The sequence below is a fragment of the Aspergillus clavatus genome, genomic scaffold, assembly GCF_000002715.2.
Source record: "Aspergillus clavatus NRRL 1 1099423829799 genomic scaffold, whole genome shotgun sequence".
NCBI classification, from domain to species: Eukaryota; Fungi; Ascomycota; class Eurotiomycetes; order Eurotiales; family Aspergillaceae; genus Aspergillus; species Aspergillus clavatus.
This window is the reverse complement of record NW_001517100.1, coordinates 808,133-830,710: the sequence shown is the minus strand read 5'-3', so window position 1 is coordinate 830,710 and position 22,578 is coordinate 808,133. Positions and strand designations below refer to the sequence as shown.

The 22,578-nt window shown below is 50.6% G+C and overlaps 9 protein-coding genes across 9 annotated transcripts, besides 2 other annotated features; 5 read left to right on the top strand and 4 right to left on the bottom strand.

Annotated features, from left to right (window-relative positions):
- Positions 1–432: 432 nt before the first annotated feature.
- ACLA_067470 (siderophore iron transporter) lies at positions 433–1,735 on the top strand (the record flags this gene model as incomplete). The annotated part of the gene is made up of 3 exons (XM_001272534.1): positions 433–919; positions 978–1,122; positions 1,243–1,735. The coding sequence occupies 3 exons, from the start codon at positions 433–435 to the stop codon at positions 1,733–1,735; spliced, it is 1,125 nt and encodes a 374-aa protein (XP_001272535.1).
- Positions 1,736–2,085: 350 nt separating this feature from the next.
- On the bottom strand, positions 2,086–3,544 carry ACLA_067460 (uncharacterized protein; the record flags this gene model as incomplete). The annotated part of the gene is made up of 2 exons (XM_001272533.1): positions 2,086–3,319; positions 3,366–3,544. 2 exons carry the CDS (start codon positions 3,542–3,544, stop codon positions 2,086–2,088), a joined length of 1,413 nt encoding a protein of 470 aa, XP_001272534.1.
- Positions 3,545–3,980: 436 nt separating this feature from the next.
- ACLA_067450 (uncharacterized protein) lies at positions 3,981–5,573 on the top strand (the record flags this gene model as incomplete). The annotated part of the gene is made up of 3 exons (XM_001272532.1): positions 3,981–4,325; positions 4,378–4,620; positions 4,671–5,573. 3 exons carry the CDS (start codon positions 3,981–3,983, stop codon positions 5,571–5,573), a joined length of 1,491 nt encoding a protein of 496 aa, XP_001272533.1.
- A 452-nt stretch (positions 5,574–6,025) lies between these two features.
- On the top strand, positions 6,026–6,982 carry ACLA_067440 (uncharacterized protein; the record flags this gene model as incomplete). The annotated part of the gene is made up of 2 exons (XM_001272531.1): positions 6,026–6,095; positions 6,186–6,982. 2 exons carry the CDS (start codon positions 6,026–6,028, stop codon positions 6,980–6,982), a joined length of 867 nt encoding a protein of 288 aa, XP_001272532.1.
- A 654-nt stretch (positions 6,983–7,636) lies between these two features.
- ACLA_067430 (putative ABC bile acid transporter) lies at positions 7,637–12,222 on the top strand (the record flags this gene model as incomplete). Its single annotated transcript, XM_001272530.1, has 3 exons — positions 7,637–7,903; positions 7,991–10,462; positions 10,516–12,222. The coding sequence occupies 3 exons, from the start codon at positions 7,637–7,639 to the stop codon at positions 12,220–12,222; spliced, it is 4,446 nt and encodes a 1,481-aa protein (XP_001272531.1).
- Positions 12,223–12,527: 305 nt separating this feature from the next.
- Positions 12,528–14,304, bottom strand: ACLA_067420 (LysM domain protein; the record flags this gene model as incomplete). The annotated part of the gene is made up of 5 exons (XM_001272529.1): positions 12,528–12,749; positions 12,796–13,036; positions 13,089–13,392; positions 13,441–13,833; positions 13,881–14,304. The coding sequence occupies 5 exons, from the start codon at positions 14,302–14,304 to the stop codon at positions 12,528–12,530; spliced, it is 1,584 nt and encodes a 527-aa protein (XP_001272530.1).
- Positions 14,305–14,835: 531 nt separating this feature from the next.
- ACLA_067410 (glycoside hydrolase family 18 protein) lies at positions 14,836–17,089 on the top strand (the record flags this gene model as incomplete). Its single annotated transcript, XM_001272528.1, has 8 exons — positions 14,836–14,902; positions 15,001–15,125; positions 15,234–15,378; positions 15,424–15,465; positions 15,519–15,978; positions 16,027–16,204; positions 16,247–16,381; positions 16,439–17,089. 8 exons carry the CDS (start codon positions 14,836–14,838, stop codon positions 17,087–17,089), a joined length of 1,803 nt encoding a protein of 600 aa, XP_001272529.1.
- Positions 17,090–19,543: 2,454 nt separating this feature from the next.
- ACLA_067400 (uncharacterized protein) lies at positions 19,544–20,439 on the bottom strand (the record flags this gene model as incomplete). Its single annotated transcript, XM_001272527.1, has 2 exons — positions 19,544–20,287; positions 20,341–20,439. 2 exons carry the CDS (start codon positions 20,437–20,439, stop codon positions 19,544–19,546), a joined length of 843 nt encoding a protein of 280 aa, XP_001272528.1.
- Positions 20,440–20,823: 384 nt separating this feature from the next.
- ACLA_067390 (MBL fold metallo-hydrolase) lies at positions 20,824–22,040 on the bottom strand (the record flags this gene model as incomplete). The annotated part of the gene is made up of 2 exons (XM_001272526.1): positions 20,824–21,233; positions 21,287–22,040. The coding sequence occupies 2 exons, from the start codon at positions 22,038–22,040 to the stop codon at positions 20,824–20,826; spliced, it is 1,164 nt and encodes a 387-aa protein (XP_001272527.1).
- A 429-nt stretch (positions 22,041–22,469) lies between these two features.
- Positions 22,470–22,554: a microsatellite.
- Positions 22,475–22,554: a microsatellite.
- Positions 22,555–22,578: the final 24 nt, after the last annotated feature.

The following is a 22,578-nucleotide window of genomic DNA, read 5'->3' as shown; positions in this document are numbered from 1 at the left end:
TAAACCACTATCGAGCGCTGTGGAATCGCTTGACCTTGGTTCATCACCAGAGAGTCATAATAGGCACTAAATCACAGGTTCAAAATGCGTATCATACCATCCAGACCAGGTCATTATTCACTCCCATTGCTCCGAGTACCAGATCCATCTAGTATGTCGTCCACGCTAGCCTGGCCATCTAGTTCGACGCCAAGCGGTTCTTGCTAGACATATGGCTTTAGAGCGGAAAGAATTGGAGCTGGATGGCGGGAAAACTCATTCAACAGATCTTGGGCGTCAGTGGGGAAGAGGCAGCTACAGTGGGGGGATATAGCTGCAGTCCAACACTATTGCTAGCTGCCCAGGAGTTAATTCAGCCACGTTGTGAACGATGCGACAACCCATCCTTCCCAGCACTCCATGTTGACGGTCATCTATATCATCATCTCCATCATGACTGCCGCGTGCACCATGCCTATTGCTAAGATCCTGAATCTCTGGGATCGCACACTTGGTCTCTCCCTGATGGTGCTGATTGCCATGATTGGATTGGTTATGATGGCTGCGTGTACCAACATCGGCACCTACTGTGCGGCCCAGGTTTTTTACTACGTCGGGTTCACCGGTCTGATCTTCAGCATCGACGTCCTGGCGACCGATACTTCCTCCTTGCGCAATCGTGGCATGGCCTTTGCATTCACAGCCTCTCCCTACATGATCACCGCCTTTGCGGGTGCACCTTTGTCCGAGCAATTCCATGAGACCAACTGGCGCTGGGCATATGGCTGCGTTGTCATCTTGCTCCCCGTCGTGGCAAGTCCCCTGATCGTGACACGGGAATTGGCCAAACAGAAGGCGCTCAAGGAGCATAAATTCGAATATAAACAGGGTAATCGGACCTGGACGGAGAGTCTCAAGCTTTACTTCATTGAATTTGACGGTGAGCTTCCCCTTCTTATTGAGTATTGCGTTGCGGCTCTTGCTGATGATCGAAACAGTTATTGGAATCCTTTTTCTGATTGCCGGTTTCTCATTGTTTCTTCTGTCCTTTGTGCTGGCTCGATCGACCCCGGATCAGTGGCGCTCGGCTAAGACTATCAGCATGATTGTGGTTGGTGGCGTGGTCATCATTGGCTTTGTTGCGTATGAGTGATTCGTCTCTCCGAAGCCCTTTATCCAGTACCGTCTACTCACTTCTCGGACGGTGATCGGCGCTTGTCTTCTGGACTTTACCTATCAGGTTGCCTATTACTGCTGGGCCAGCTACTTTACATCGTACTTGCAAGTTGTCTTTGATGTTAGCATCACGAAGGCCGGCTATATCAACTCCATCTTTGACTTCATCAGCCCACTATGGCTGATTCGTGCAGGATTCCTCATCCGTACCACCGGCCACTTCAAGTGGTTGCTTCTGTGCGCTGTGCCTCTATACATGTTGGCGGTTGGCCTGATGATCCATTTCCGCAGCCCTGGAAACAACATTGGCTACATCATCATGTGTGAGGTCTTCATGGCCCTCGGCGACGGTACGATCATCCTGGTCATGCAGGTTGCTGTCATGGCCGCCTCCAAGCATGATGGCTATGCTGCTATGCTCGCCCTACTGAGCCTGTTTGGCAATCTAAGTGGAGCGGTGGGCAACAGTATCTCCGGCGCCATCTGGACGAACAGCCTCCCGGCGAAACTACGGGAGCTGTTGCCAGAGGAAGCGTTGCCTGACTGGGAGACCACTACGGCTCGCTGGAGGTGCAGCTGAGCTATCCTGTCGGGTCTGCCACGCGAACGGCCATTACCACGGCGTATGCTCTGAGTCAGCGTAACATGCTCATTGCAGGCACGGCCATCATGACATTGAACATTGGGTGGATATTTTTAATAATGAATATTCGCATTCAGGATGCCGAGCAGATGAAGGGGGCTCTCTTCTAGGCGGATTCTTGACATCATGCCTCAGTGTCTCTTTCATCCCTCTTAAGAAGGAAAGAAGAGAAAGCGTGAGAGAGACTGTTGGTATCCAGCCCCGGCAGTCAGTATCAGAGATTCCTTGCAAATAGAAAGTACTTGATTTTATTCTCGTTAGAGAGGTATATTTTGCCACATGTCTAATCAAACTTTTCCCCTGGTCTGATTCACATAGTTGATGACCTTTCTTCCAGTTGTACTCCGTATGAATTCACTGTAGGCAGTCACAAATTTGAGCTCGAAAAGCTCCCTATTGCAGTCCAAAACCACAAAGAACCTCTCCACCTTGTCTCTGATCTCCTCTTCGCTGGTTTGGCTGTTCTGGACATCCCTTAGGAGACGAACCTCCAAAACTGTTTCCACCTGCTCGGCATCGTCGTCTCGGTGCCGCCGAATGATCTGGTATTGTAGCACTCCCCAGGACTCCGTCCGCAGGAGAGCCTGAACCTGTGTGAATTCAAAATACTCTCCATACCAATCAAAGCTCAAACGTCGATCACGGCCATAGATGCGCACGACGCGGTAATGCTCAGCGTCTTCGGGTGTAAGAGATTTCTTGATTGAGTCTGGTAGAGGATGGAAGGAGGCCACGTCGCCACATACATAGCGTACCAGAGGATTTCGCAGGCGTTGCAGTGATGTTTGTACTAGCAGTCCTTTCTCGCCGTTCGGAACAGGTGCCGCTGATTGCTCATCATCGTGTCGGTCTAGCTCACCGACATCGAAAGAGAACACTTCCAAATGCATGAGACGATCATCAAAAAGAAAGTCTGCATAGTTCTTATCCATTGCGCTCTCGGTCATCTCTGCTGTCGAGGCCCCCCATGGTCCGGCTTCAGCGCTGCCAATGACCGAGCTGATAGCGAGATCTGGAAAGACCGATTTCATGAAAGTCCGCTGAGCCGGGGTCATAGCCTCTGACGTGTAGACAGCTTTGGTGACTCTCAGATCACTCCTTGTCTCTTCGGGAAGGGAGCTTATAAAGCGAGCAAGCTGCACCAATTGCCCCGCATCCCCAGAGATGGTATTAACTCGGTACTGCGCCAGAGCAGTCACGATATGCTCAAGCTGCATGTTGTCCGATGCACAAAGAACAGTAGCTCCAGCGCTTTCAAACAACTCCGTCATGAGATCAAGCGCCCGGTATAACTTTCCGGAGACATGCATAGTCAACACCCAGTCACCCGGTCCGAGGATGCCACATCGATGCAGAAAGCATCCGAATACTGCTCGCTGGCGGCGAGTTTCGCTCGAATCCGTCGCAAAGGCCATAGCCGGCCCACTACCGGAGCCACCACCCGTGACGCTGATGTACGTGCCTCGTCGATATCCATTGCGCGAATCCTCATCCACTGTGAGTCGTCCGATATGTTTGTATCTATACGAGTCAGGAGACCACCGTCGTAGTCGGTAGTTGCACGTACAAATCTTTCTTATCAAGAAGGGGAAACGATTCCAATTGAATGGGTTTCGTGGAGGATTTGATATGTTCAAGCAGACCAGGCAGTTCCTCGCGAGTGGGTGGATATTGGGCATTCGAGTAGAACGGATGGATGCTGGCAACAGCCAAGACATCACCGAGGGGATAATAATCAGCAACCATGTTGACCGTGGTGTTCAGCTGTGATGTGGACGGGAGCTCTGGGCACCCGGCAACTAGATATCTATTTCGGTTCGTGTCGACGGAATCTGTAACAATCAATCAATGGATGGGCCAGCAGATCCCTGCCTCGCTTGAAACTGCAGGTTGTGGTTCAAATTTCTTGGCTGTTGGGCTGGCTGAAGAGATCGAGATCCACCCAGTTCAGCTGGAATCGATAGATCCATGAGTGGAGAAGAAAATGGAAATACAGAGATTGAAAGACCCAAAATTCAGAAGGAGAAAAAAAACAAGGGTTCTATTTATTTGAATTTGGTCTTTCGCCGCCGATGTTGGAGCAACTGGTCATTCTGCAGTGCATGTGTGTGTCCTGTTCCTTCGAATCACTTCATACTGTTCAGCAATCTTTGATACCTTCCACTCTCTCGCCAGAGTCACAATGAGGAAACCCTCTTCGCACCTGCGAGCTATTTTTCTTACTCAGGCCGACCATGAGTATCAGAGTCCTAGCGAGGTTGACTGCTCTATTCGAGAATCTCTCATCACTGCTTACCACACCAAGCTCCTCGATTGCAGTCCTGCGCATAGTTGGGCTGGGGATGCGCACCTGAGAAGTGTCCCGTATCCAATTCTCGTCACCGAGGTACATCTCCAGCGCTTGAAGGAGCTCAACGATGCATTGTTTCTGGCCATCACCGACATTGTGGAGAGATGGTGGACAGATACTGCGGTTGGGTTCCCTCAGCGCATGCCGATTGAGCCGGCAGAGGAGGAATTACTGCGTGTACTAGCTCTAAGAATATCCCTACATACTGTACGTACTAATCGAAAGGCAGTGGTTGCAAAATCAGGATCCGGATATCGTACGGCCGTTTCGCACATGCTCCGGATCTTGGAGACCTGATTTTTTGCTGGAGCAATCGCCAGAAACTCCCAAGGATATGGAAAACTACCGAATCTGTGAGATCAATGGCCGGTTTTGTTGGAACGGGTTTCTCATGACCGCATACGGACAGCGAGCACTTGACGAAATGGGCATTGATAGTTACGGACTTGAAGGGGCGGCGGAATCACAAAAGGTGTTGTGATTTAAGATGCATGAACACGATCAAATACTAACATAAAACAGATTCTCGAAGGTCTCAGTCGCCTCTACAATGCCAGCCTCCCTCTGCATCTTGTCAAAGGCGAAGAGCGCGGATATGATATCCATCTATTCACCTCATTCGCCAAGCGAATTCTGGGGTTTTGTCCTCGAATCATCCATCCCAGCGACCTACGATTAGTTCCTTGCCCAGAAGCCCCTGGTGGATTCAAGCTGTATTGTTTGGCGGGGTCCGATACACCAGAATTGACCGTCGTCAACGAGGCTGGGGAAACGCTTGAACAGGTCCATCAGTTGGGACTAGAACTGCACCAGCGGGAGCTCCTTGCCATGAGCTTCGAGATGCTGCAGCAAGTTAGTCTACGCTGCTTTAATGACATGCGCACTATTCTTTTGGTTCATGACAAAAGAATGCTAGGCCTTGTACGCGAAGAATTGGACTCGCTGGTTGCACGCAATGTGCTCACCCCTGCACAGGCAACTAGCCTGGATCGTGGACTGGTTCCTACGCTAATTCCAGGCTCAAGGAGCTTGAATCAATTCATCGAGAAGTGCAATCAAGACGATAGCCTCAAGGACCAATATCTTCTCAAACCGATTCGCAGTGGAAAAGGGGCGGGTATTCTTTTTGGAGATGAAGTCGCATCGGCTGACTGGACCTCCCTTCTAAATCGCATGCAGGAGCCCGAACTGGATAGGAATGGTCCGACGTACGTTGTCCAAAACAGGATTGAACAAAAGACCTATGAGGTACTTTTGCGTGAAGAAGATGGCGTCCAGAAGTATCCCCTGATTGGCACCTTTCATGTCGTACATGGGACTTTGCTTGGATTAGGGCTCTGGCGCAGTGGGCCAGGTCGGATTTGTGCTTTGAGCCGGGGAGGAGCCTGGATGTGTTCAGTTAGAAAGAGTTCGTCGACATTTTGATGTTTCATATGCTTATTTTTCAGTTAAGTCAAGCGTCCCACTCAAAACAAGTCTCTATGCATCAGCTCCATAGTACATGTCATGAATTGTGCAGAGTCGATCAGTCGGTCAGTGGATTATCGATCGAACTATTTAAAGCTGCAGGTTTAGTCACAGCCACGGAGCCACCTACTCACTCTGTAGTCTGAAACCCATGCAGTCCTCCCATCAATTCGTCCAATTATTTTCTCTAGCCCATTCATGCACAGATCCACAAATGACTGCCCAGCTAGCCTTGGGCCTACCAGCTGAATGGCTTGTACTCCGTACGCTATATGTCCTTGGCGATTTGGTACATGGCCTTCCAGCTAGATCATCTCAGAGTGAACGATATATTGAGATATGCGTGCCACGAAGCTTTCTTTCCTTGCTGAGAATTACCTCCCGTTCCTTTGCGTACTGTCTGCTTCAAGATGCATCACTTGCTATCTCGGCCTGGCTCCTCTGCGATTCGTTTCATTGCTCACCCTCGATCCTTCCTCCGTAAGTTTTCTGAGTTCTTTCCTTGATTCTTCCGTTGAACCAACCAGCCAGAACCTCGCTGCTTTTCCACCGCGATTCCGTCCGTATCAGTCTCGAATCTCCGGGCAGCCTCGGATCCGAATCATTTTGGTCAAGTCCATCACCTTCTTCGCAACACTGGCCTCGTTCGCTTGCAACTTAGCTTCTCGGATAACGAAAGCGCCTACCTGCAAAATCTTCTCCAAAAACTACATAAGCACCACGGACATGGTCTCCCGATTACCCATAGCGCACAGCGAGGGTGGATGTGGGATATTCGGCCCAGCCCCGACAGTTTCCAGAGCCACCACTGTCAGGCCCGGTCAGAGACGATGGAGGAATTTCCCTGGCACACAGACTGCAGCTATGAGCGCTGCCCCCCGCGATATTTTGCCCTACAGGTCCTCCAGCCAGACCGTTGTGGAGGCGGCACACTTTCCGTCTTGAATGCCGACCGACTGCTGAGTCTCCTTTCTCCGGGCGCCAGGAAATGGCTTTCCAGCCCAAGTTTTCGCATTACCGTTCCCCCGGAATTCACCAAGGATGAAGGAGAGAGATCCATCCGGGGAAGCCTCCTGGCGATTCATCGCAGTGGCCCGCGTCTACGGTTTCGAGAAGACATCATCTCCCCTCTGCACCCAGCAGCGGAAGGTGCTCTGATGGAATTGAAGAGTGTACTACTTGATCCCTCAGCTCAGGCACAGGTGGTAAATCTTACCGCTCATGATCTGCCCCAAGGCTCAATCATCCTCATGGACAATGGCCGGTGGCTGCATGCGCGAAATGAGGTTAAAGACCCCCAGCGGCATCTCCGAAGAGTCCGTTGGGATGCAAAGCCTTTTTTGGCACAAAATGTTGCTGTATTGTAGTGAACCTCCTTTTCCTTATTTTCCGCGTTTTTCCTTCTTCATTCTGACGATTGATCTATGTGGGGGTTGTGCGTGAGATCGGCGCGACTATTTGACTTTCAGCCAGCCACGATGCATTAGTATTGTGCCATATTTAGGATCCTACTGGGTAAATATCCAAGAGAGCCGAGATGGACGAGATTTCGGGTTACACTCAATCTTCAATTCGATCGATGATCCATGCATAAAATCCTTTGATCAGCTTAGAGATACTCCTATTCTATTAGAAAACTCCACTTGTCTGCAGGCCGATTTCATTGTAGTCTGTAGTTTACGTAACAGACGCATGGATTGCAGAGGTCAGCATCTTCAGCTGGATTGAAGGATCTGCGCCACATTTTGATCGAAGATCGAAGCTGTGAGACATGAGACAAGTAGCTAATCATGCAGTTCATGAGCTGGATATCCTGGTGGTCAGCCAGAGATCGGCTTGTGCTGTGAGCTGGCAGGAACTTTCAGAATATCCCATGAAATTCTCCATGAAATCGTTCTTCTATCAAGGCTCTGCACTGCCAGTACTTTCTGATTGACAACAACATTCGCCCAAGATCCCGCAGAAACTGATTTTCTCGCCAATGTAGCCCCGAAGAAATCACTTGCATGCCCGATATCACCATGCTGGTCTTCCAAATGCAAGTCATCCAGGGTCTGGTCTTGACTTTGACGGCTCTTTTAAGCATTGCTGCCGTCCGAAGTCTTGTTTCCTGGCTTCACTTGCTGGCACGGCCGAGAGATCAATTTGCCAATTTCTTCTATGAAGACCGCGATGGACAGGCAGAAGGGAAGGCTGTCCAGTCGGTCACTCGATGGACTCATCGTCTTGTCATTGCGGTCTTGATATCCTTCTCTTGTGCAATGGCTATCTCGCGTGCGATTCTCATCGTACGGAAGGATGACTGTCTACATTCTGTAGTCTCGGTGGGTGCGGAAGAGCAGCAGGGGGGAATATATTGCTAATCCACGCGACAGGGTCTGCTCCTGATTCAAAGCATTGGATTGCTGGTCGAGTCTAGCTGTATAAAACGCTTCTCACTCGGTTTGCAATTGGCCTGTTCATGTGCCCTCGCCACGGTATCACTTGCGATAAATTCATTTGGCGTACCGACGAATGTAGTCCAGTCAAGTCTGATTGGTGCTGAGTGCGCATGTCAGGCTGTAGCAATTCTGCTCAGCTTGCTTCTCCCCCGTCGTCCAGATGTCCGCCGTAATGGTGTCGAAGTGGATAGGGAACTTTCGACTTCATTCCTCGGCCGTATCACCTTTAGCTGGGCGGACCGCGTGCTCGACCTCACCAAAGGCCAGGAGATCGAAGTAGATGAGCTGCCCGAGCTGGACTACGAGACGCGCGCCCACAGACTGCAGGAATCTTTCAATCAGGCACGTCACGCCGTTGCAACAGACTCTGCTCCCCTCTGGAGGACTTTACTACTGTCCCATCGCTCGAATGTGATCTCACAGTTGCTGCTGTGTATCTTCCAGACCCTTATATCCTTCACGCCTCATCTTTCGCTGTTGCAGATCCTTCGTCGTCTAGAAAGGCGCTCGGATGAATTGACACCTTCGATCCAAATGTGGTTTTGGGTGGCTGCACTGAGTTTATCGATTGTCCTGTCCTCGAGCATTGAAAGTTGGCTGTACTGGATTGCTTGGAATAAAGTCTCAGTGCGCGTCAACGAGCAGATTTCCATTGCTGTGTTCGACAAGGCAATGCGATTGATGGGCTCAAACACTGTGGAGCCTAATAATCTTGGAGAGGAGAATGAAGCAGGGAGTAACAGGACGCAAAACACGATCAATCTTGTCGCCGTTGATGGCCAACGCATCGCAGAGTTTGCGACATTTTCATTCCATCTGCTCCTGTCGCCATTGAAAATGTCTATTGCTTCAATGATGCTTTTAGGATTGCTGGGCTGGCAAAGTCTTCTGGTTGGCCTTTCCAGTTTACTTATTCTGCTGCCTATGATCACTCTCTGCGGACGATGGTATGCCGCAGCAGCCCACGAGCTCATGAGCTCGCGAGATCGGAAGATGACCATCTTGACAGAAATCTTGCGTGTTATCCGCCAACTCAAATTCTCGGCCTGGGAGAGAAAGTGGATGAAGAGAGTCCAAAGCGCACGAGATGGGGAGCTGCGAGCCCAGCGACGAGTCTTCCTGGCCAACGCAAGCACCATGTCGCTATATCTGCTCGGTCCAATTCTACTGTCCATTGGGTCCTTGGGGACGTACACCATTGTGCATCGACGTCTAACAGCATCAGTAGCCTTTACAGCCATCTCGATCCTCACTTCCATGGCCGGGTCCTTGGGTTTGTTGCCAGAATTGCTGTCGGATCTGCTCGATGCTCTCGTCAGCATGCGTCGCCTGGATGATTTTTTTGCCGCCTCTGAGAAAATGCCCATCCTGACCCCATCGGACCGGATTCGTTTTGAGAATGCCTGTATTAGCTGGCCGAAGGAACCTTCCCAGAATCATTCTCCTTGGACCTTGGAGGCCGGGGATCTGCAATTCCCGCCAGGCAAGATAAGCCTGGTTATGGGACGAACAGGAGCCGGGAAAAGTCTCCTTCTGGCCAGCATCCTCGGCGAATGTCGGCTTCATTCAGGAAAAATCAAGGCACCAGTAGCTCCAAGCTATGAGGAGCTCTGGTCCCCGTCTGCCATAGGTGCGCAGTGGCTCATCCCTTCAGCCGTGGCGTATGTGGCCCAACTACCCTGGATTGAAGCGGCCACAATCAAGGACAACATTCTTTTTGGGCTTTCTTTTGACAGAAATCGATACGACCGTGTTATCTTTGCCTGTGCTCTGACCAAAGATTTGGATTTATTGCCAGACGGCGAAAATACCGAAGTTGGCCCCAGTGGCGTGAACCTGAGCGGCGGCCAAAAGGCTCGAATTGCCCTGGCACGCGCCTTGTACTCTCGTGCAGGCATCCTCATTCTCGATGATATCTTCAGCGCCGTCGATGTGCACACTGCGCGTCATTTGTACGATCATGCCCTGACAGGACAGCTAGCCGAAGGACGCACAAGGATTCTTGCCACTCATCAGATCGGTATGTGTTTGTCACAGACAGAATATCTGGTGCATCTACAGAATGGGAATGTTGCCTTTGCGGGGGATCGCTTCGAGTTAGAGAATACTGGGTTACTCGATAGTTTTCTCTGCTCCCAACCGAACATTGAAACTCTTGAGACTGCGACGTCTGCTTTACCAGAAGACATGGTTCAGCCAAATTTACTCCAAGCATCCTGCCCCTCCAAGACGCAGGATGGGATCAAGGTGCACAATACACGACGCTTTGTGCAGAAGGAAATTGGTCGGACGAAGACCTCCGTTCCGCGGCTGTTTCTCCAGTATGTCAATGTCAGTGGCAGTCGACGTCGATGGCTCCTCCTAGTTCTTGGATATTTAGCGTACACCTTGCTCTCTCTGAGTCGAGTAAGTAGTCCTCAACTCTGAAAAGGGAAGCTCTCAGACTGATCTTGACATAGAACTGGTGGCTGCGTGTTTGGAGCCAACAAGACACGACAACTTCCGGGGCAGGCAGCGGAGCTGAAGGTAGCCTTAGCTTCTATTTGTCCTTGTATATTGCTATTGCCGCGTGCGAGTGGATCGTCGGCTCGCTGCGTACCTGCCTTGTATTCATGGCCACTCTGAAGGCCTCCGACACTCTCTTCCGGAATTGCTTGATGGCCGTCCTGCAGGCTCCTTTGCTGTGGCTCGATACAGTGCCCTTGGGGCAGGTTCTCAATCGGTTCACAGCCGATTTCAACGTCCTTGACTCACGGTTGTGTTTTGAGTTGACTTACATGCTACAGATGGGCACCGAATGTCTTACTATCGTCTTAGCAGGTCTGCTGGGTAATCCATGGCTGATTGTGCCGACCATTCCACTAGCGATGTCCTGTCTCTTCTACGCTCGACGATATCTCACTGCGGCCCGTGAAGTGAAACGCATTGAGAATATTAGCCGCAGTCCAATATACGAGCAATTCAACTCCTCCTTGAGCGGACTATCGACCATACGCGGCTTTGGTCGATCTGATTTCTACGTGGCCCATATGCAGTGGCTTATCGACCGACATGCTCGAGCATTTTGGCATCAGTGGCTCTTGACCCGATGGCTGGGCATCCGAATGAACATTCTTGGAGCGGTATTTGCAGCGTGCGTCGCGGCCCTCGTGACAACCCAACCGACTATTGATGCAGCCACAGCCGGGTTTGCTATCAGCTTTACAATTCAACTGAGCACAGCCCTGACGCATTGTATTCGGCTCTATACCAGTCTGGAACTAGCTATGAATGCCGTTGATCGAGTAATGGAGTACACCAATATCGAGCCGGAATCTCAACAAGGGACAGATCCTCCTGCTGCATGGCCAACATACGGCAGGTTAGAAGTCAACGACCTTACTGTCCGCTATGCCCCAGACTTAGCCCCGGTACTCTCACACCTCAACTTTACCGTCCAAGGGGGCCAGCGGGTTGGTATCATCGGCCGAACCGGAGCTGGCAAATCATCCTTTGCCTTAGCCCTGTTTCGATTTTTGGAAGCCTGTGAGGGCCGAATCGTAATTGACGGTATTGACATTTCTCAAGTGAGGCTTGAACATCTACGCAGTCGACTGGCGATGATTCCGCAGAATCCTGTGCTATTGTCGGGAACCATTCGTTCAAATCTAGACCCGTTTCAAGAGCACGATGATGTCAATCTCATTGGTGTACTGGCACTGGTTCACGGCACCGCAATGGATGCAGGGCCACTAGCACCCGAATTGGACGCTCCCGTCTCCGAAGGGGGTCTGAATCTTTCGCAAGGACAGCGGCAACTGATCTGTCTCGCACGAGCCATGGTGTCAAATCCACGAGTTCTCATTCTGGATGAAGCCACCTCGGCGGTTGATCAAGCCACTGATGTTCAAATTCAGCAGGCGTTGCGAGCAAGATTTGGACCTGACACTACCTTGCTCGTGATTGCACACCGTCTGAGCACGATTGTGGACTTTGACCGAATTCTGGTGCTCGATCAGGGTACCGCGGTAGAATTTGGGCGTCCAAGCGAGCTACTGAGCATTCCGGAAGGAATATTCAGAGGAATGGTTGAGCAAGATGCAGAGAGGGAGCAATTGATGGAGATCATTCGAACTCCAAGTGACCCTTCAGCTCAAGATTCGGAACGCTCTTTGTTGTCTGGATGAGCTGTTTTGTACAATTGTAATATACCTTCCATTTCGTTTATATCATCATAAAAGATTCTTGTAGAATACTTGATTGTCTGCTTTATCTTAGGATTACATGATGGTTTACTCTATATCTGGATTATGACCAGTCACATATGATTACATGGGACGAATACGCATATCACGGCAGATTTAAAATGATAAATAGATCACGAGCTTGTGGACTCTCCGCTAGCACTCTATCTGGAAGACACTCTTCATCCGAAAGCCTTCAGCCCCGAGCCTCCACATGACAGTCAGATACTCCCAGCAGAGTTTCCCGTTCATAGTCCGTTTGCCGTGGGTAATACTCGAACTTCAGCAGGCAGCCTTGCACGGCGTACAGAGCTGGCAGCAGGGTCCCCATGGACGCAATACGCATCGTCGAGCCGGAGATTACTGCAGTCATCCTTGAGCTCAGGATTCCACAGCTGTAATTGCACCATCGTGATGCCGTATATCGACTCAATCTTGGCGCAATAATCTCCTGATTGCACAACATACCACTACGGCCGTCAGTAATAATTGATGATTCGGTGACGTACATCCTACCTCATAGCAATTTGGAGTTGTTCCGCTTGGCGTCGGGGCTGGAGCTGTCTGATAGCTCGACGTTGTTGTGCTGGCTGTCTCATTCCAGTTTGCTGTAGGCAACACACAGTAGTAAAGCCCAGGAATGAGATTAGAGCATCCTGTGTCGATAGATGGGTTGATTGCCTCAAAGAGAGGCACCGTGATGGTGAAGTTGAGCGCGATCAGCTGGCAGTAGTCTCCCTCGTGGACTTGATAGTATCTGCCGACTCGTTAGAGCATACGGTCAGGCCTATGGTAAGAAGGAAACATACTTGCCGCACTTTGAAGTCGTCCCATATGCCACAGCACCCGGAGCAGCAACTGTTGTCGTCGCATATACACCAGTTTTGGTGACTGTGGCATCTGGAATGGGGGTACCAGTCCAGATATCTCCTGGCTGACTGACACAAAGAGAATCTCCGGCTATGAGGTTGCTGCATCCGGGGTTGATGAACGAATTCCAAGCACGGAGCTGTGTCAATGAGATATTGGAGGCATTGGTGATTTTCATGCAAGTATCCCCGGGCTGGACTGTGTAGAGTTGACATATATCTGGGACGCAGAGCTTCTGTCCGACTACAGATATATTAGCCATGATGCATTATCTTTGGGACGTGATCCTACCTTGAAGATCTGAACAATCAGGAAGGACATTGTTGATGGCCATCAGCGAGCCCCGCGGAACTCCCTGGTTCGCTGCAATCTTGCCGCAGTCATCTCCGGAGACAACAATATATGTCTTCCCCGTCATACATTGAGCCGACTGATATCCTGGAGGGGCATACCCCGGGATGCTGGTCCAATTGGCAACTATGGGCTGAACCGCGGTGGGATGGGAGACGCCACAGCTTGACTGAATGGCGGCCCATTCTTTGGCAATACGAGGACCGTAGTTACTGAAAGGAGTGGCTTGGATCAATTGACCCAGAAGCAACACACACTCGGAACAGATGACGTTCTTAGAAAGACTTAACATGGACTCGTCGTTGTCGGCAAGTGTAAGGTTGGCCAGAACATCTAGAACAGATTCAGCCAGAATTCCTTTTATAAACGACGTATCCTACCTTGACAGAACTGTCCTTTCATATCCTTAAAGCAGGAGATGTTGTATTGCGCCCAGATTTGATCTCCATACAGGGTTGCTGGGGTATCGTCCCAGGGCTGAGGACTGTCGGCACATGCACTTTTCACCGAGGAATGATATTTTGACAAGGATTGGGCACAGGTAGAAGTGCACATCGCACTGCGCACTGAGGGAGGCATATAGTTGAAGCTATCAGCCATAACCTGTGCTCGTAAATAGGGATCACACTGGATAGTGCTCTCCATGGCCGTGACGCATGCTGCCGAGAGCTCTCCTGCGGCCGCTGCATTGCTGCTATTGACAATAAGGCCTGGCTCAAATATAATGATGTCCGATTTGACAAAAGTGAAGACAAAGATCAGGAGCAGTAGACTGCGTGATTGTTGTTTAAGCATGGCCGGCATCTTTCTATCTACCAGTGCTGGTTGGATGGGCAGGAAAGCTGAATTGGATACAACCCCCGTCCCTTCTGATATCTTTCTTCAATCTTATGTTCAGTATCAGAAGACCTCTTCTGCGGGGAATGGTATTCTCGTCTTGGGTTCCATCAATCCCTGCCAAACATTGCTTCATGGCAACATCATCTCGTCGGCTGATCCGTGATCGACAGGGATCAACCCAACAACGGCTTATAGAATGATTCCTCAGTTGGTCAAAACAAGCTACGCATAAGCGCACATAAGCCCTAGCACTAAGGTGGGTTACATCGCAAGTGTTCAGCCTCGTCCGTCTTCCTCCGTCTACCTCGAATGAAGGTGGGGAGGCCAATCATAAAATGCAGGCTTATACTTCCCCTCCGACGATCTACTCTTACCCGGGGAGGGGTATGCATGATGCAATTCTTGTTTTCCTGGAGGTTGAAGAGTCAGGCTCACGCATTGAAGAGCTTGTAGTGAAAAGCTCGCTACTATCCTCGACCGAAGAGTAACTGTTCAATGATTATTCCTCATGGTCATTCACAGGATGAGAGTGATCTTTATTTCGGCCATTATCACTCCGCTGGTCTGGGCCCTGGGAGCCCAAGATCCAGCTTCAGCAGCAGACTATACATGGTAAAGTCTGGCGTTATTACTGCTAGAGAATAGGACTAATCTGATCAGCTCTCCGACTAAGCCCTGCAAGATCGGATGTTGCAGCAACACCGGTGTCTGCGGATTGGGTCCGGATTTCTGTGGAAAGAATTGCATCTCCTCGTGCGATCAGAAAAGGTATGCCCTTGATGCATGTAAATAGAAACATACACTAGGCTCACTTGTCTCCCCAGTGAATGCGATCCAGGATGGGGTGCAGAATGGTCGCAGAATGAAAAATGTCCACTGAATGTCTGTTGCAGCAAGTTTGGCTTCTGCGGGACGACCGAAGACTTCTGTGGCAACAAGACCGTTCAGAAGCCATCGTGTTCAGGTACCAGGTGAGCATTGAAGTTCTCTTAGGCTTTCCTTTACTGACAATCTTCAGCTCCAACAAGCGGTCAATTGGTATGAACAAGTCTGTTCTATAATGATGTCCGCTAAGCAACTCAGGGTACTACGAAGGATGGTCCATCACTCGAGCCTGTTATGGAAGTAAGTTTTGAGGATGATCCCAATTAAGGGTATGCTCTCATGCCACGCACCAGTGATGCCCGAGCAGCTTCCTGTGGGAGCATACACCCATCTGAACTTCGCGTTTGCCTTTATCGATCCCAAGTCCTTCAAGGTGGCCCCCATGAGCGGGGCTGACACTGAGCTCTACCCTCGTTTCACTTCACTGAAAGACTCCAATCCCGGCCTCCAGACATGGATATCAATTGGTGGGTGGTCTATGAACGATCCAGATCAACCAACAGCCACGACCTTTTCCGATTTGGCGGGATCCAGCAGTGCGCAGTCCGCATTTTTCAGCTCGCTGCTCTCTTTCCTCCAGACGTATGGCTTTGACGGCGTCGATATTGACTGGGAATATCCCGTCGCGTCTGAAAGATCTGGAAAACCTGCCGATTTTAAGAACTTTGTTTCATTTCTGAAGAACCTTCGTTCGGCTCTGGGAGGCAGTGGCCATAATTACGGGTTGACTATCACGGTTCCTTCGAGCTATTGGTAAGACTTCGCACTACTCGGTTCCGATGGCTTACTGACATGTAGCAGGTATATGCAACACTTTGATATTGTCGCAATCGAAAAGATCATTGACTGGTTCAATGTCATGACCTATGACTTGCATGGCACATGGGACTCCACCGACAAATTCATCGGACCCATCGTGAATGCGCATACCAATCTCACGGAAATTGATCTGACTATGGATCTGTTCTGGAGAAACAAGGTAAGTCTCTTAGTATCCGCAAAGCCCAACTAACCCTTGCAGATTGATCCGGACAAAATCGTCATGGGTCTGGGATTCTATGGGCGGAGCTTTACTCTCTCGAACCCATCCTGCACGACTCCTGGCTGTGGCTTCAGCGGAGGAGGGAACCCCGGAAAATGCTCAGCCAGTGCAGGGGTGAGTCGTTACTCAGTTCTCTCGCATCTTTGCAAGTTATGTTGCTAAGCAATACAGACCCTTATGTATTCGGAAATCCAGGACATCCTGGCGAACGAAGTCACACCTACTCTAGACAAAAAGGCCGCTGTCAAGCAAATAGTTTGGGATAAAGATCAATGGGTCTCGTATGATGATCAAGAAACTCTCAAAATGAAGGCAGACTATGCCAATGGCAAGTGCCTTGGTGGTACAATGGTTTGGGCCGTCTCCACCGACGACACGGTGGGATCTGCCGCGCAAGCTTATATCAAGAACAACGGGCTGGTAGCCCGCAGTCTGTTCGGCGGTGGCGCAAACCCCAAGCAAGAGGATGTCCTATCCGTTTGTATCTGGGGTGAGTGTGGCAAGGACTGTCCAAGTAACTCTCGCCCCGCTCAACGCAGTGATGGTAAGAACCGTGGCAATGCGGGAATATACACAGGCTGCTCTGAGGGACAGACCCGAAATTATTGCTGTCCTAAGGATCAGGAGATCCCCACCTGCCAGTGGCGTGGTGGAGCGCCGTTTTGTAATGGGAGATGCCATGAGGGAGAGGTGCAAGTTTCGTCCGATACCAGTGGCACTGGTGCCGAGTGCTGGACAGGACATAAAGTCTTGTGTTGTACCTCAACCAAGTCGGATGCTGGAATCGGGCAGTGCAGTGAGTTTCCTCTGAGCCAATTTTAAAGTATAGAGGCTGATTGCCACAGAATGGGAGGGAGCTGCCCCTTTCTGCGGCAAACACGGTCGTGTCGGGGAGCACTACGGATGCGATGAATCTGACCGCTACGAAGAAACATACGATTCTTTAGGTGCTGGCGGCGAGTCGTTCTGCTTTTCTGGGTACAAATCGTTCTGTTGCACGAAGCCTCCACCGTTCACGGGATGCGGATGGTAAGATGCCCCTTATCATGCTGTCGTGACACTCGCTGATATGGTTCAGGACGTCGAAAGACCACCCATGGCTCCATCCTTTTACTTGTCCAACAGGATGCCCTGCTGGAAAGCAGGCATGTGCTTCCTTGACATTGCAGTTACAGTGAACTGACTCGTGAGAAACAGATCATCGCGCAAGACCCCAGTAAAACCAGCTTTTGTGACAGTGGGTCTGCTTATTACTGTTGCGATGCACCCTTGGAGAGTATTGTGAGACTTTGCGATGCCAACATTCATTTCCCGTACTGACCCTTATAGCCCGACAGTGAAAGTGACTTGAATTTCTGTGAAAGTACCGATGGGGACTATGTCCTGAGTATCCAGAGTAATCCAGACGACAACTACGACGACGATGGCAACCCGGCTGATATCTTGGAGCTCTGGTGGTATGTTCCATTTCAATCACCTTTCAACACTCTCAGCACAGGCGATAACCTCTTTTAGGTATGAAGAGGATGTATTTGTGGTACCCAACGATGCTTCGCCGGATGACAAGAAACGCAGCCGGAGCATTCTTGACGAGCTTGCTAGCTTGAGACTCGATCGCCGTTGGGACCGTCGGTCAGATTTGGACAACCGAACACTCCCCCAGGTGTGCATCACGCCGAATGATTGCTTCTTTGCCCTGGAGCCCGACCTTCCTGAGGTCCAGGCACTCTTGAATGAGGTGCGTCTTTCCTGGGAATATTCCGGCACCGTCCGGTCCCATTTCGAGCACGCCAATCTGGTCGAGCGCGCTCGCCAGCGTTCATCCGTGGTCAAATTGCCCAGAAATCGGCGCACAAAGTTCCTTGCTTCAACCTACTACACTGTGGCTGAGCTGGCGGGCAAAGGAAGAAAGTTCTGGGCCAATGGAGCAGCCAAGGCAACGGCCATCTGTCTTAAGAACGCGGCTGCGTTTCAAGCACGGAAGCTGGCTCGTAGGTACATCTCTTCATAATTCAAGCAAGTTATCTCTGACAACCATCAGGAAAATACGTCTCTGAGCATGTCACCGAGCTGCAGACGCCGGCTCAATTCGCGCAATCGATGATCGATAATAAATATCCAGATGGAAGCGCTCTACACGGTATTTCGAGTGGATACAGTTGGGAAGACGGTCAGTTTCTCCACGTCTATCACGAATACTGTTGACTCTCTTAGTCTTTGGGGATTCTGGCTATGTTCACTGGACATGGAAAGACCTTGGAGTTGCACGCCCAGCTGGCCTCGACGGAGACACCCCAATAGAGTATACTCAATCTGCCACATGCTGCACAAACTAGGCTGACATTTCAGGGCCATCTATCACGCATTGGGGAGCAAAGGCAGCAATTCCGACTATCAGAACATGTTGATCTGCGATGCCCAAACTAATTCCTTGAAGACATCGGTTAGCAGGTCCTCAATATGCGCATCTTGCCAGCTAACTGTCTCCAGGCATGGTCTATCCATACAAATATCATCGGTGAGAGCCGATGGGGAAAGGCTGGTCCATCTGTGCGACTGGCATATCTCAATAACATCGACCAGTCTCTACTTCCTGTATGTATCAGACCCATGGATAAGACAAGACGGGGCAGCAAACTAACGAATACAGTACATGAACTCCCCAGACGTAGGTATTATTCTAAGCAGCACCCAACCCCGGAGACTAATCAGTTTTTACAGGCCCAAGCTGCGTTGAAGCATGCCTACGGGGTTCAACAGCAGATTTTCAAAGCCCTGGATAGTGCTGCCCGTAGCAACCCTAAAGTGACTGGGCCAGGAGGAAGCATCAGCTTTGCTTCCTTGCATAAGACGTGGTACCAGCGATTCTTTGAAGAATTCAACGACAATCTGCAGGCCTTCTACCAGGCCAAACTTGATAAGGAAATCACGCTTTGGACGGGAGGCAGCAAGGCGTATGGGCTGTACAAGTCCTTGCAGAGAGACAAGATCATTGCCGGTATGTATCTTTCCTTCATCCAAGAGGTATAAAATTGATCTCTGGCGCAGATCTTAAGGGAAGGTCAAACAAGGTGACCAGCTTGGCTGTCATCACTGCCTGGATAACCTGAGTGAGGAGCAAACTGTGGAAGACAATGGCTATTGCTATGGGTGATCAAGTAGCTATATGTGTCATCAGATAGCTGTTCGTGTTTATTGAATCAACCAGTAACCCAAAATACAGATAAATTCATGGAGAACAAGATAGACAAGTTGTGGTTTGATGATCGCATCGGCTTACACTCCCCAAACCCCATCTCCCTCTGGCACTAAATCCACGGTTTCACGACAATTTAATAGCGCGGGGTAGAATTGAGTGATCAGCGAGGAGATGGCCACTTTAAAGACGCCCGAATAGCCCAATCTCTGCTCCCCCAGGGTGACGTCAACCGCCTTCATGAATGAGGGACAATCCGGTTTCCTATCTGTCACGGAGCGCATGCATTCGTCGTCAACCATGAGGCACATACGCGTGTGCAGACCAGGTTGCAGGCGGTCCTCATCCTCGTCGTCGTCCATCTCCTCCGCACAGAGGCGATAAGCATACGCCACACGTGACGGAGATTCGTTTGCAAGTGTCTCATCTGAGACGAACTTGAGAAAGACGCGGTCACGGATGCCTTCAATCCCAGACTCAGCTGGTGCGGCATCGAGTCCTTCGTCGAGGACATCGTCGTATTGTTCCAGGAAGCGCTCCCAGAGTTCCTCGTTAGCGTAGTGCGTTCGAAAAACCAGAAAGCCAAAGTCGTCCCAATCTTGATCCTGGACCAGGGATACTAGCGCCCTAAGATTTTCTAACGATGAGTTTGCTGGTTGAGTTGTTGCTTCCTGTGCTTCCTCGGCTGCTGTTGGTTCCTCAGCCGGAGGCCATGGAATTGGTGGTGCCCCGCGTGCGATACGCTTTGCGTTGATACGAGCCATATTCTGAGCGCTGACGAGCTTGGCTTCGGCAGCTCGACGGTCCATGATTCTTTGGAGTTCCTAGTGATGTGGTGTCGGTTTGAGAGCGGACAGGAAGGACTGTTGCTACAAACCTCTTCTGAAAGTGCGGCGCGGTCCGCATCAGTGGTGTTTTGGTATGTCTCCTCTGTCCATCCGGGAGGAAGGTAATGCAGGATAGGATCGTCAGTCATATTGTGCGATAAGAAGCTGTCGGGTAGTTGGATAAATTATCATGCGTTGTAGTGTTGGCTGCGCCTATCGTGGTCGCTGAATGAGGAAATGGAAGAAAGAATGGAAGGAAGCGAAAAGCTAAGATGACACTGCCCGGACTCGAACCCTCAACCTAGCAAGTCAGCCGGTTTCACCTGATCCCGAGTCACGTGGTGCCTGTTCGTCCAATTGGAGGACAAGAATGGAAGTATAGCAACAAGGACATGACCCTTTCCATGATATCGGAATAGGATGCTGTAGCTCAAAAGACCAGGAAACGCCTGGATCGAGCCAAATCACGTATCAAATAATGTATTACAATTCATGGTATAATATGTACACTGAATGAATGCCTATCTCCCAGCCTACCATGTCAACCCCTTCAGCTTCAGCGGAAGATGAAGAAGCCGTTGCCCTGCTTCCGTGGGCTTCGGCAGCCGTCCTGCGCGAATGTTCATCTGCAGGGACTGGTGAAGCAATCTAGGCTCTGCCAGACTTGAGTCACGCTCCTTGCGCAGGGCCACAAATTCCTCCTCGGAAACACCATCCTTAAGATGCTTGTTCTGTTGCTTGTGCTCTTGGACGCTCAAGGATGAAACAGGATCTGGCCGTCCCTCCGGGGGATAGTCATGTCCTGTCCAGATTTTGACATGATCCGGCAGGCGCAGGATCCTGCGACCTGACTGATACAGGTTGTTTGCACTGCCACCAGGGAAGTCGCACCGGGCGCTACCAATATCTGCATGGAAGATTAAATCACCGCAGAAGATGTTATCTAGACTTGGATTAGTACAGTGGATCTGAACTCGAACGATCGAGGAATCTTACCTCCAATCTGATATCCCAGGTGGTCCGGAGTGTGGCCCGGTAGATGGATAGCTTTGGCGGCCAACTGACCAATGTTGAAGGCTTCGTCGTCTTCAAAGAGCTTGTCGAAAACACCTTCGTACTCCTCGGCAGGGACTCCATATCTCTGCCCAAACAGCTTCTGTACCTGACCGATGCGCTTGCCGATACCGATGGGCGGTCTGTGACCTTGCTCCTCGGTCAAGCGCTTCTGCAGATATGAGGCGGCGGTGATATGATCCGCGTGAGCATGTGTTTCGAAAATTCCGTCGACTTTGTAGCCTTTCTCTTTCACCAAAGCGAGCAAGGCATCGGCCGAGGCGGTGGTGATAGTCTGGGTGGCAGGGTCATAATCTAAGACCGGGTCGATGATCACTGCAGTCGAGGTCGTAGGGTCTGCAACTACATACTGCCAGGTGCCGGTTTTGCTCTCAAAAACGTCATGAATGGTGGGCTGGCCTGGTGCGGGCGTCGTACTATACAAAGCTTGGCCAAGTCTCGCAGTTGGGTTGTGTCTGGCTGAGATTGATTGAAAGCTATTCACCTGTGGCCGCGTTAACCAACGCGTACAGGCTGGCGCTAATCTCGAAGATGCATTTTGAGTCGCATATGCAGCCTTCTTTGTCGCTTGCTGGTGGAGAGGACGCAGTGGCGCCCGGATTGCAGCAGATGGCGCCCACAACAGGCCTGCTGTTGAGTGCCAGTTGTTGGTAATCTGAGGTCTAATAGCCTTCATGTTGACAATCTGTAATAATTTTCTTCTAATAATTGGAATGGGAAACCAAACAGGGTGACATGTCCCGTTTATACTCCGGACTGTTGCCCCAGAGAAGAGGCGTCTATGATGCATTGGGGAACTGAATCCACTCGCCGATCCACTCACGTGCCGAGTCAATCGCCGACTGATGAAATGTGTTATGCACGGCCATTTATGACCAGGTGTTTATGTAGCTTACATAACCCTCGGTCGGCGATTGGTTTTTGCGTGGCCTGACTGGCTGCTGGCTGCTGGCTTATGTAACCACCCATTGCCTTATCACGCCATTCATAATCCCCGGTCAAGCTTGCGATTTCGGGGATCGTCTCGTATATTTAATATCCCCTCCTGCATCCGACCACTTTCCACCCCTCCACTCATACATACATACATACCACTTTCCACCCCTCCACTCTCTTCCTCTCTCTCTCCTCTCTCTCTCCTCTCTCTCTCCGCTCTCTCTCCTCTCTCTCTCCTCTCTCTCTCCTCTCTCACACACATACACACACATTCCCCT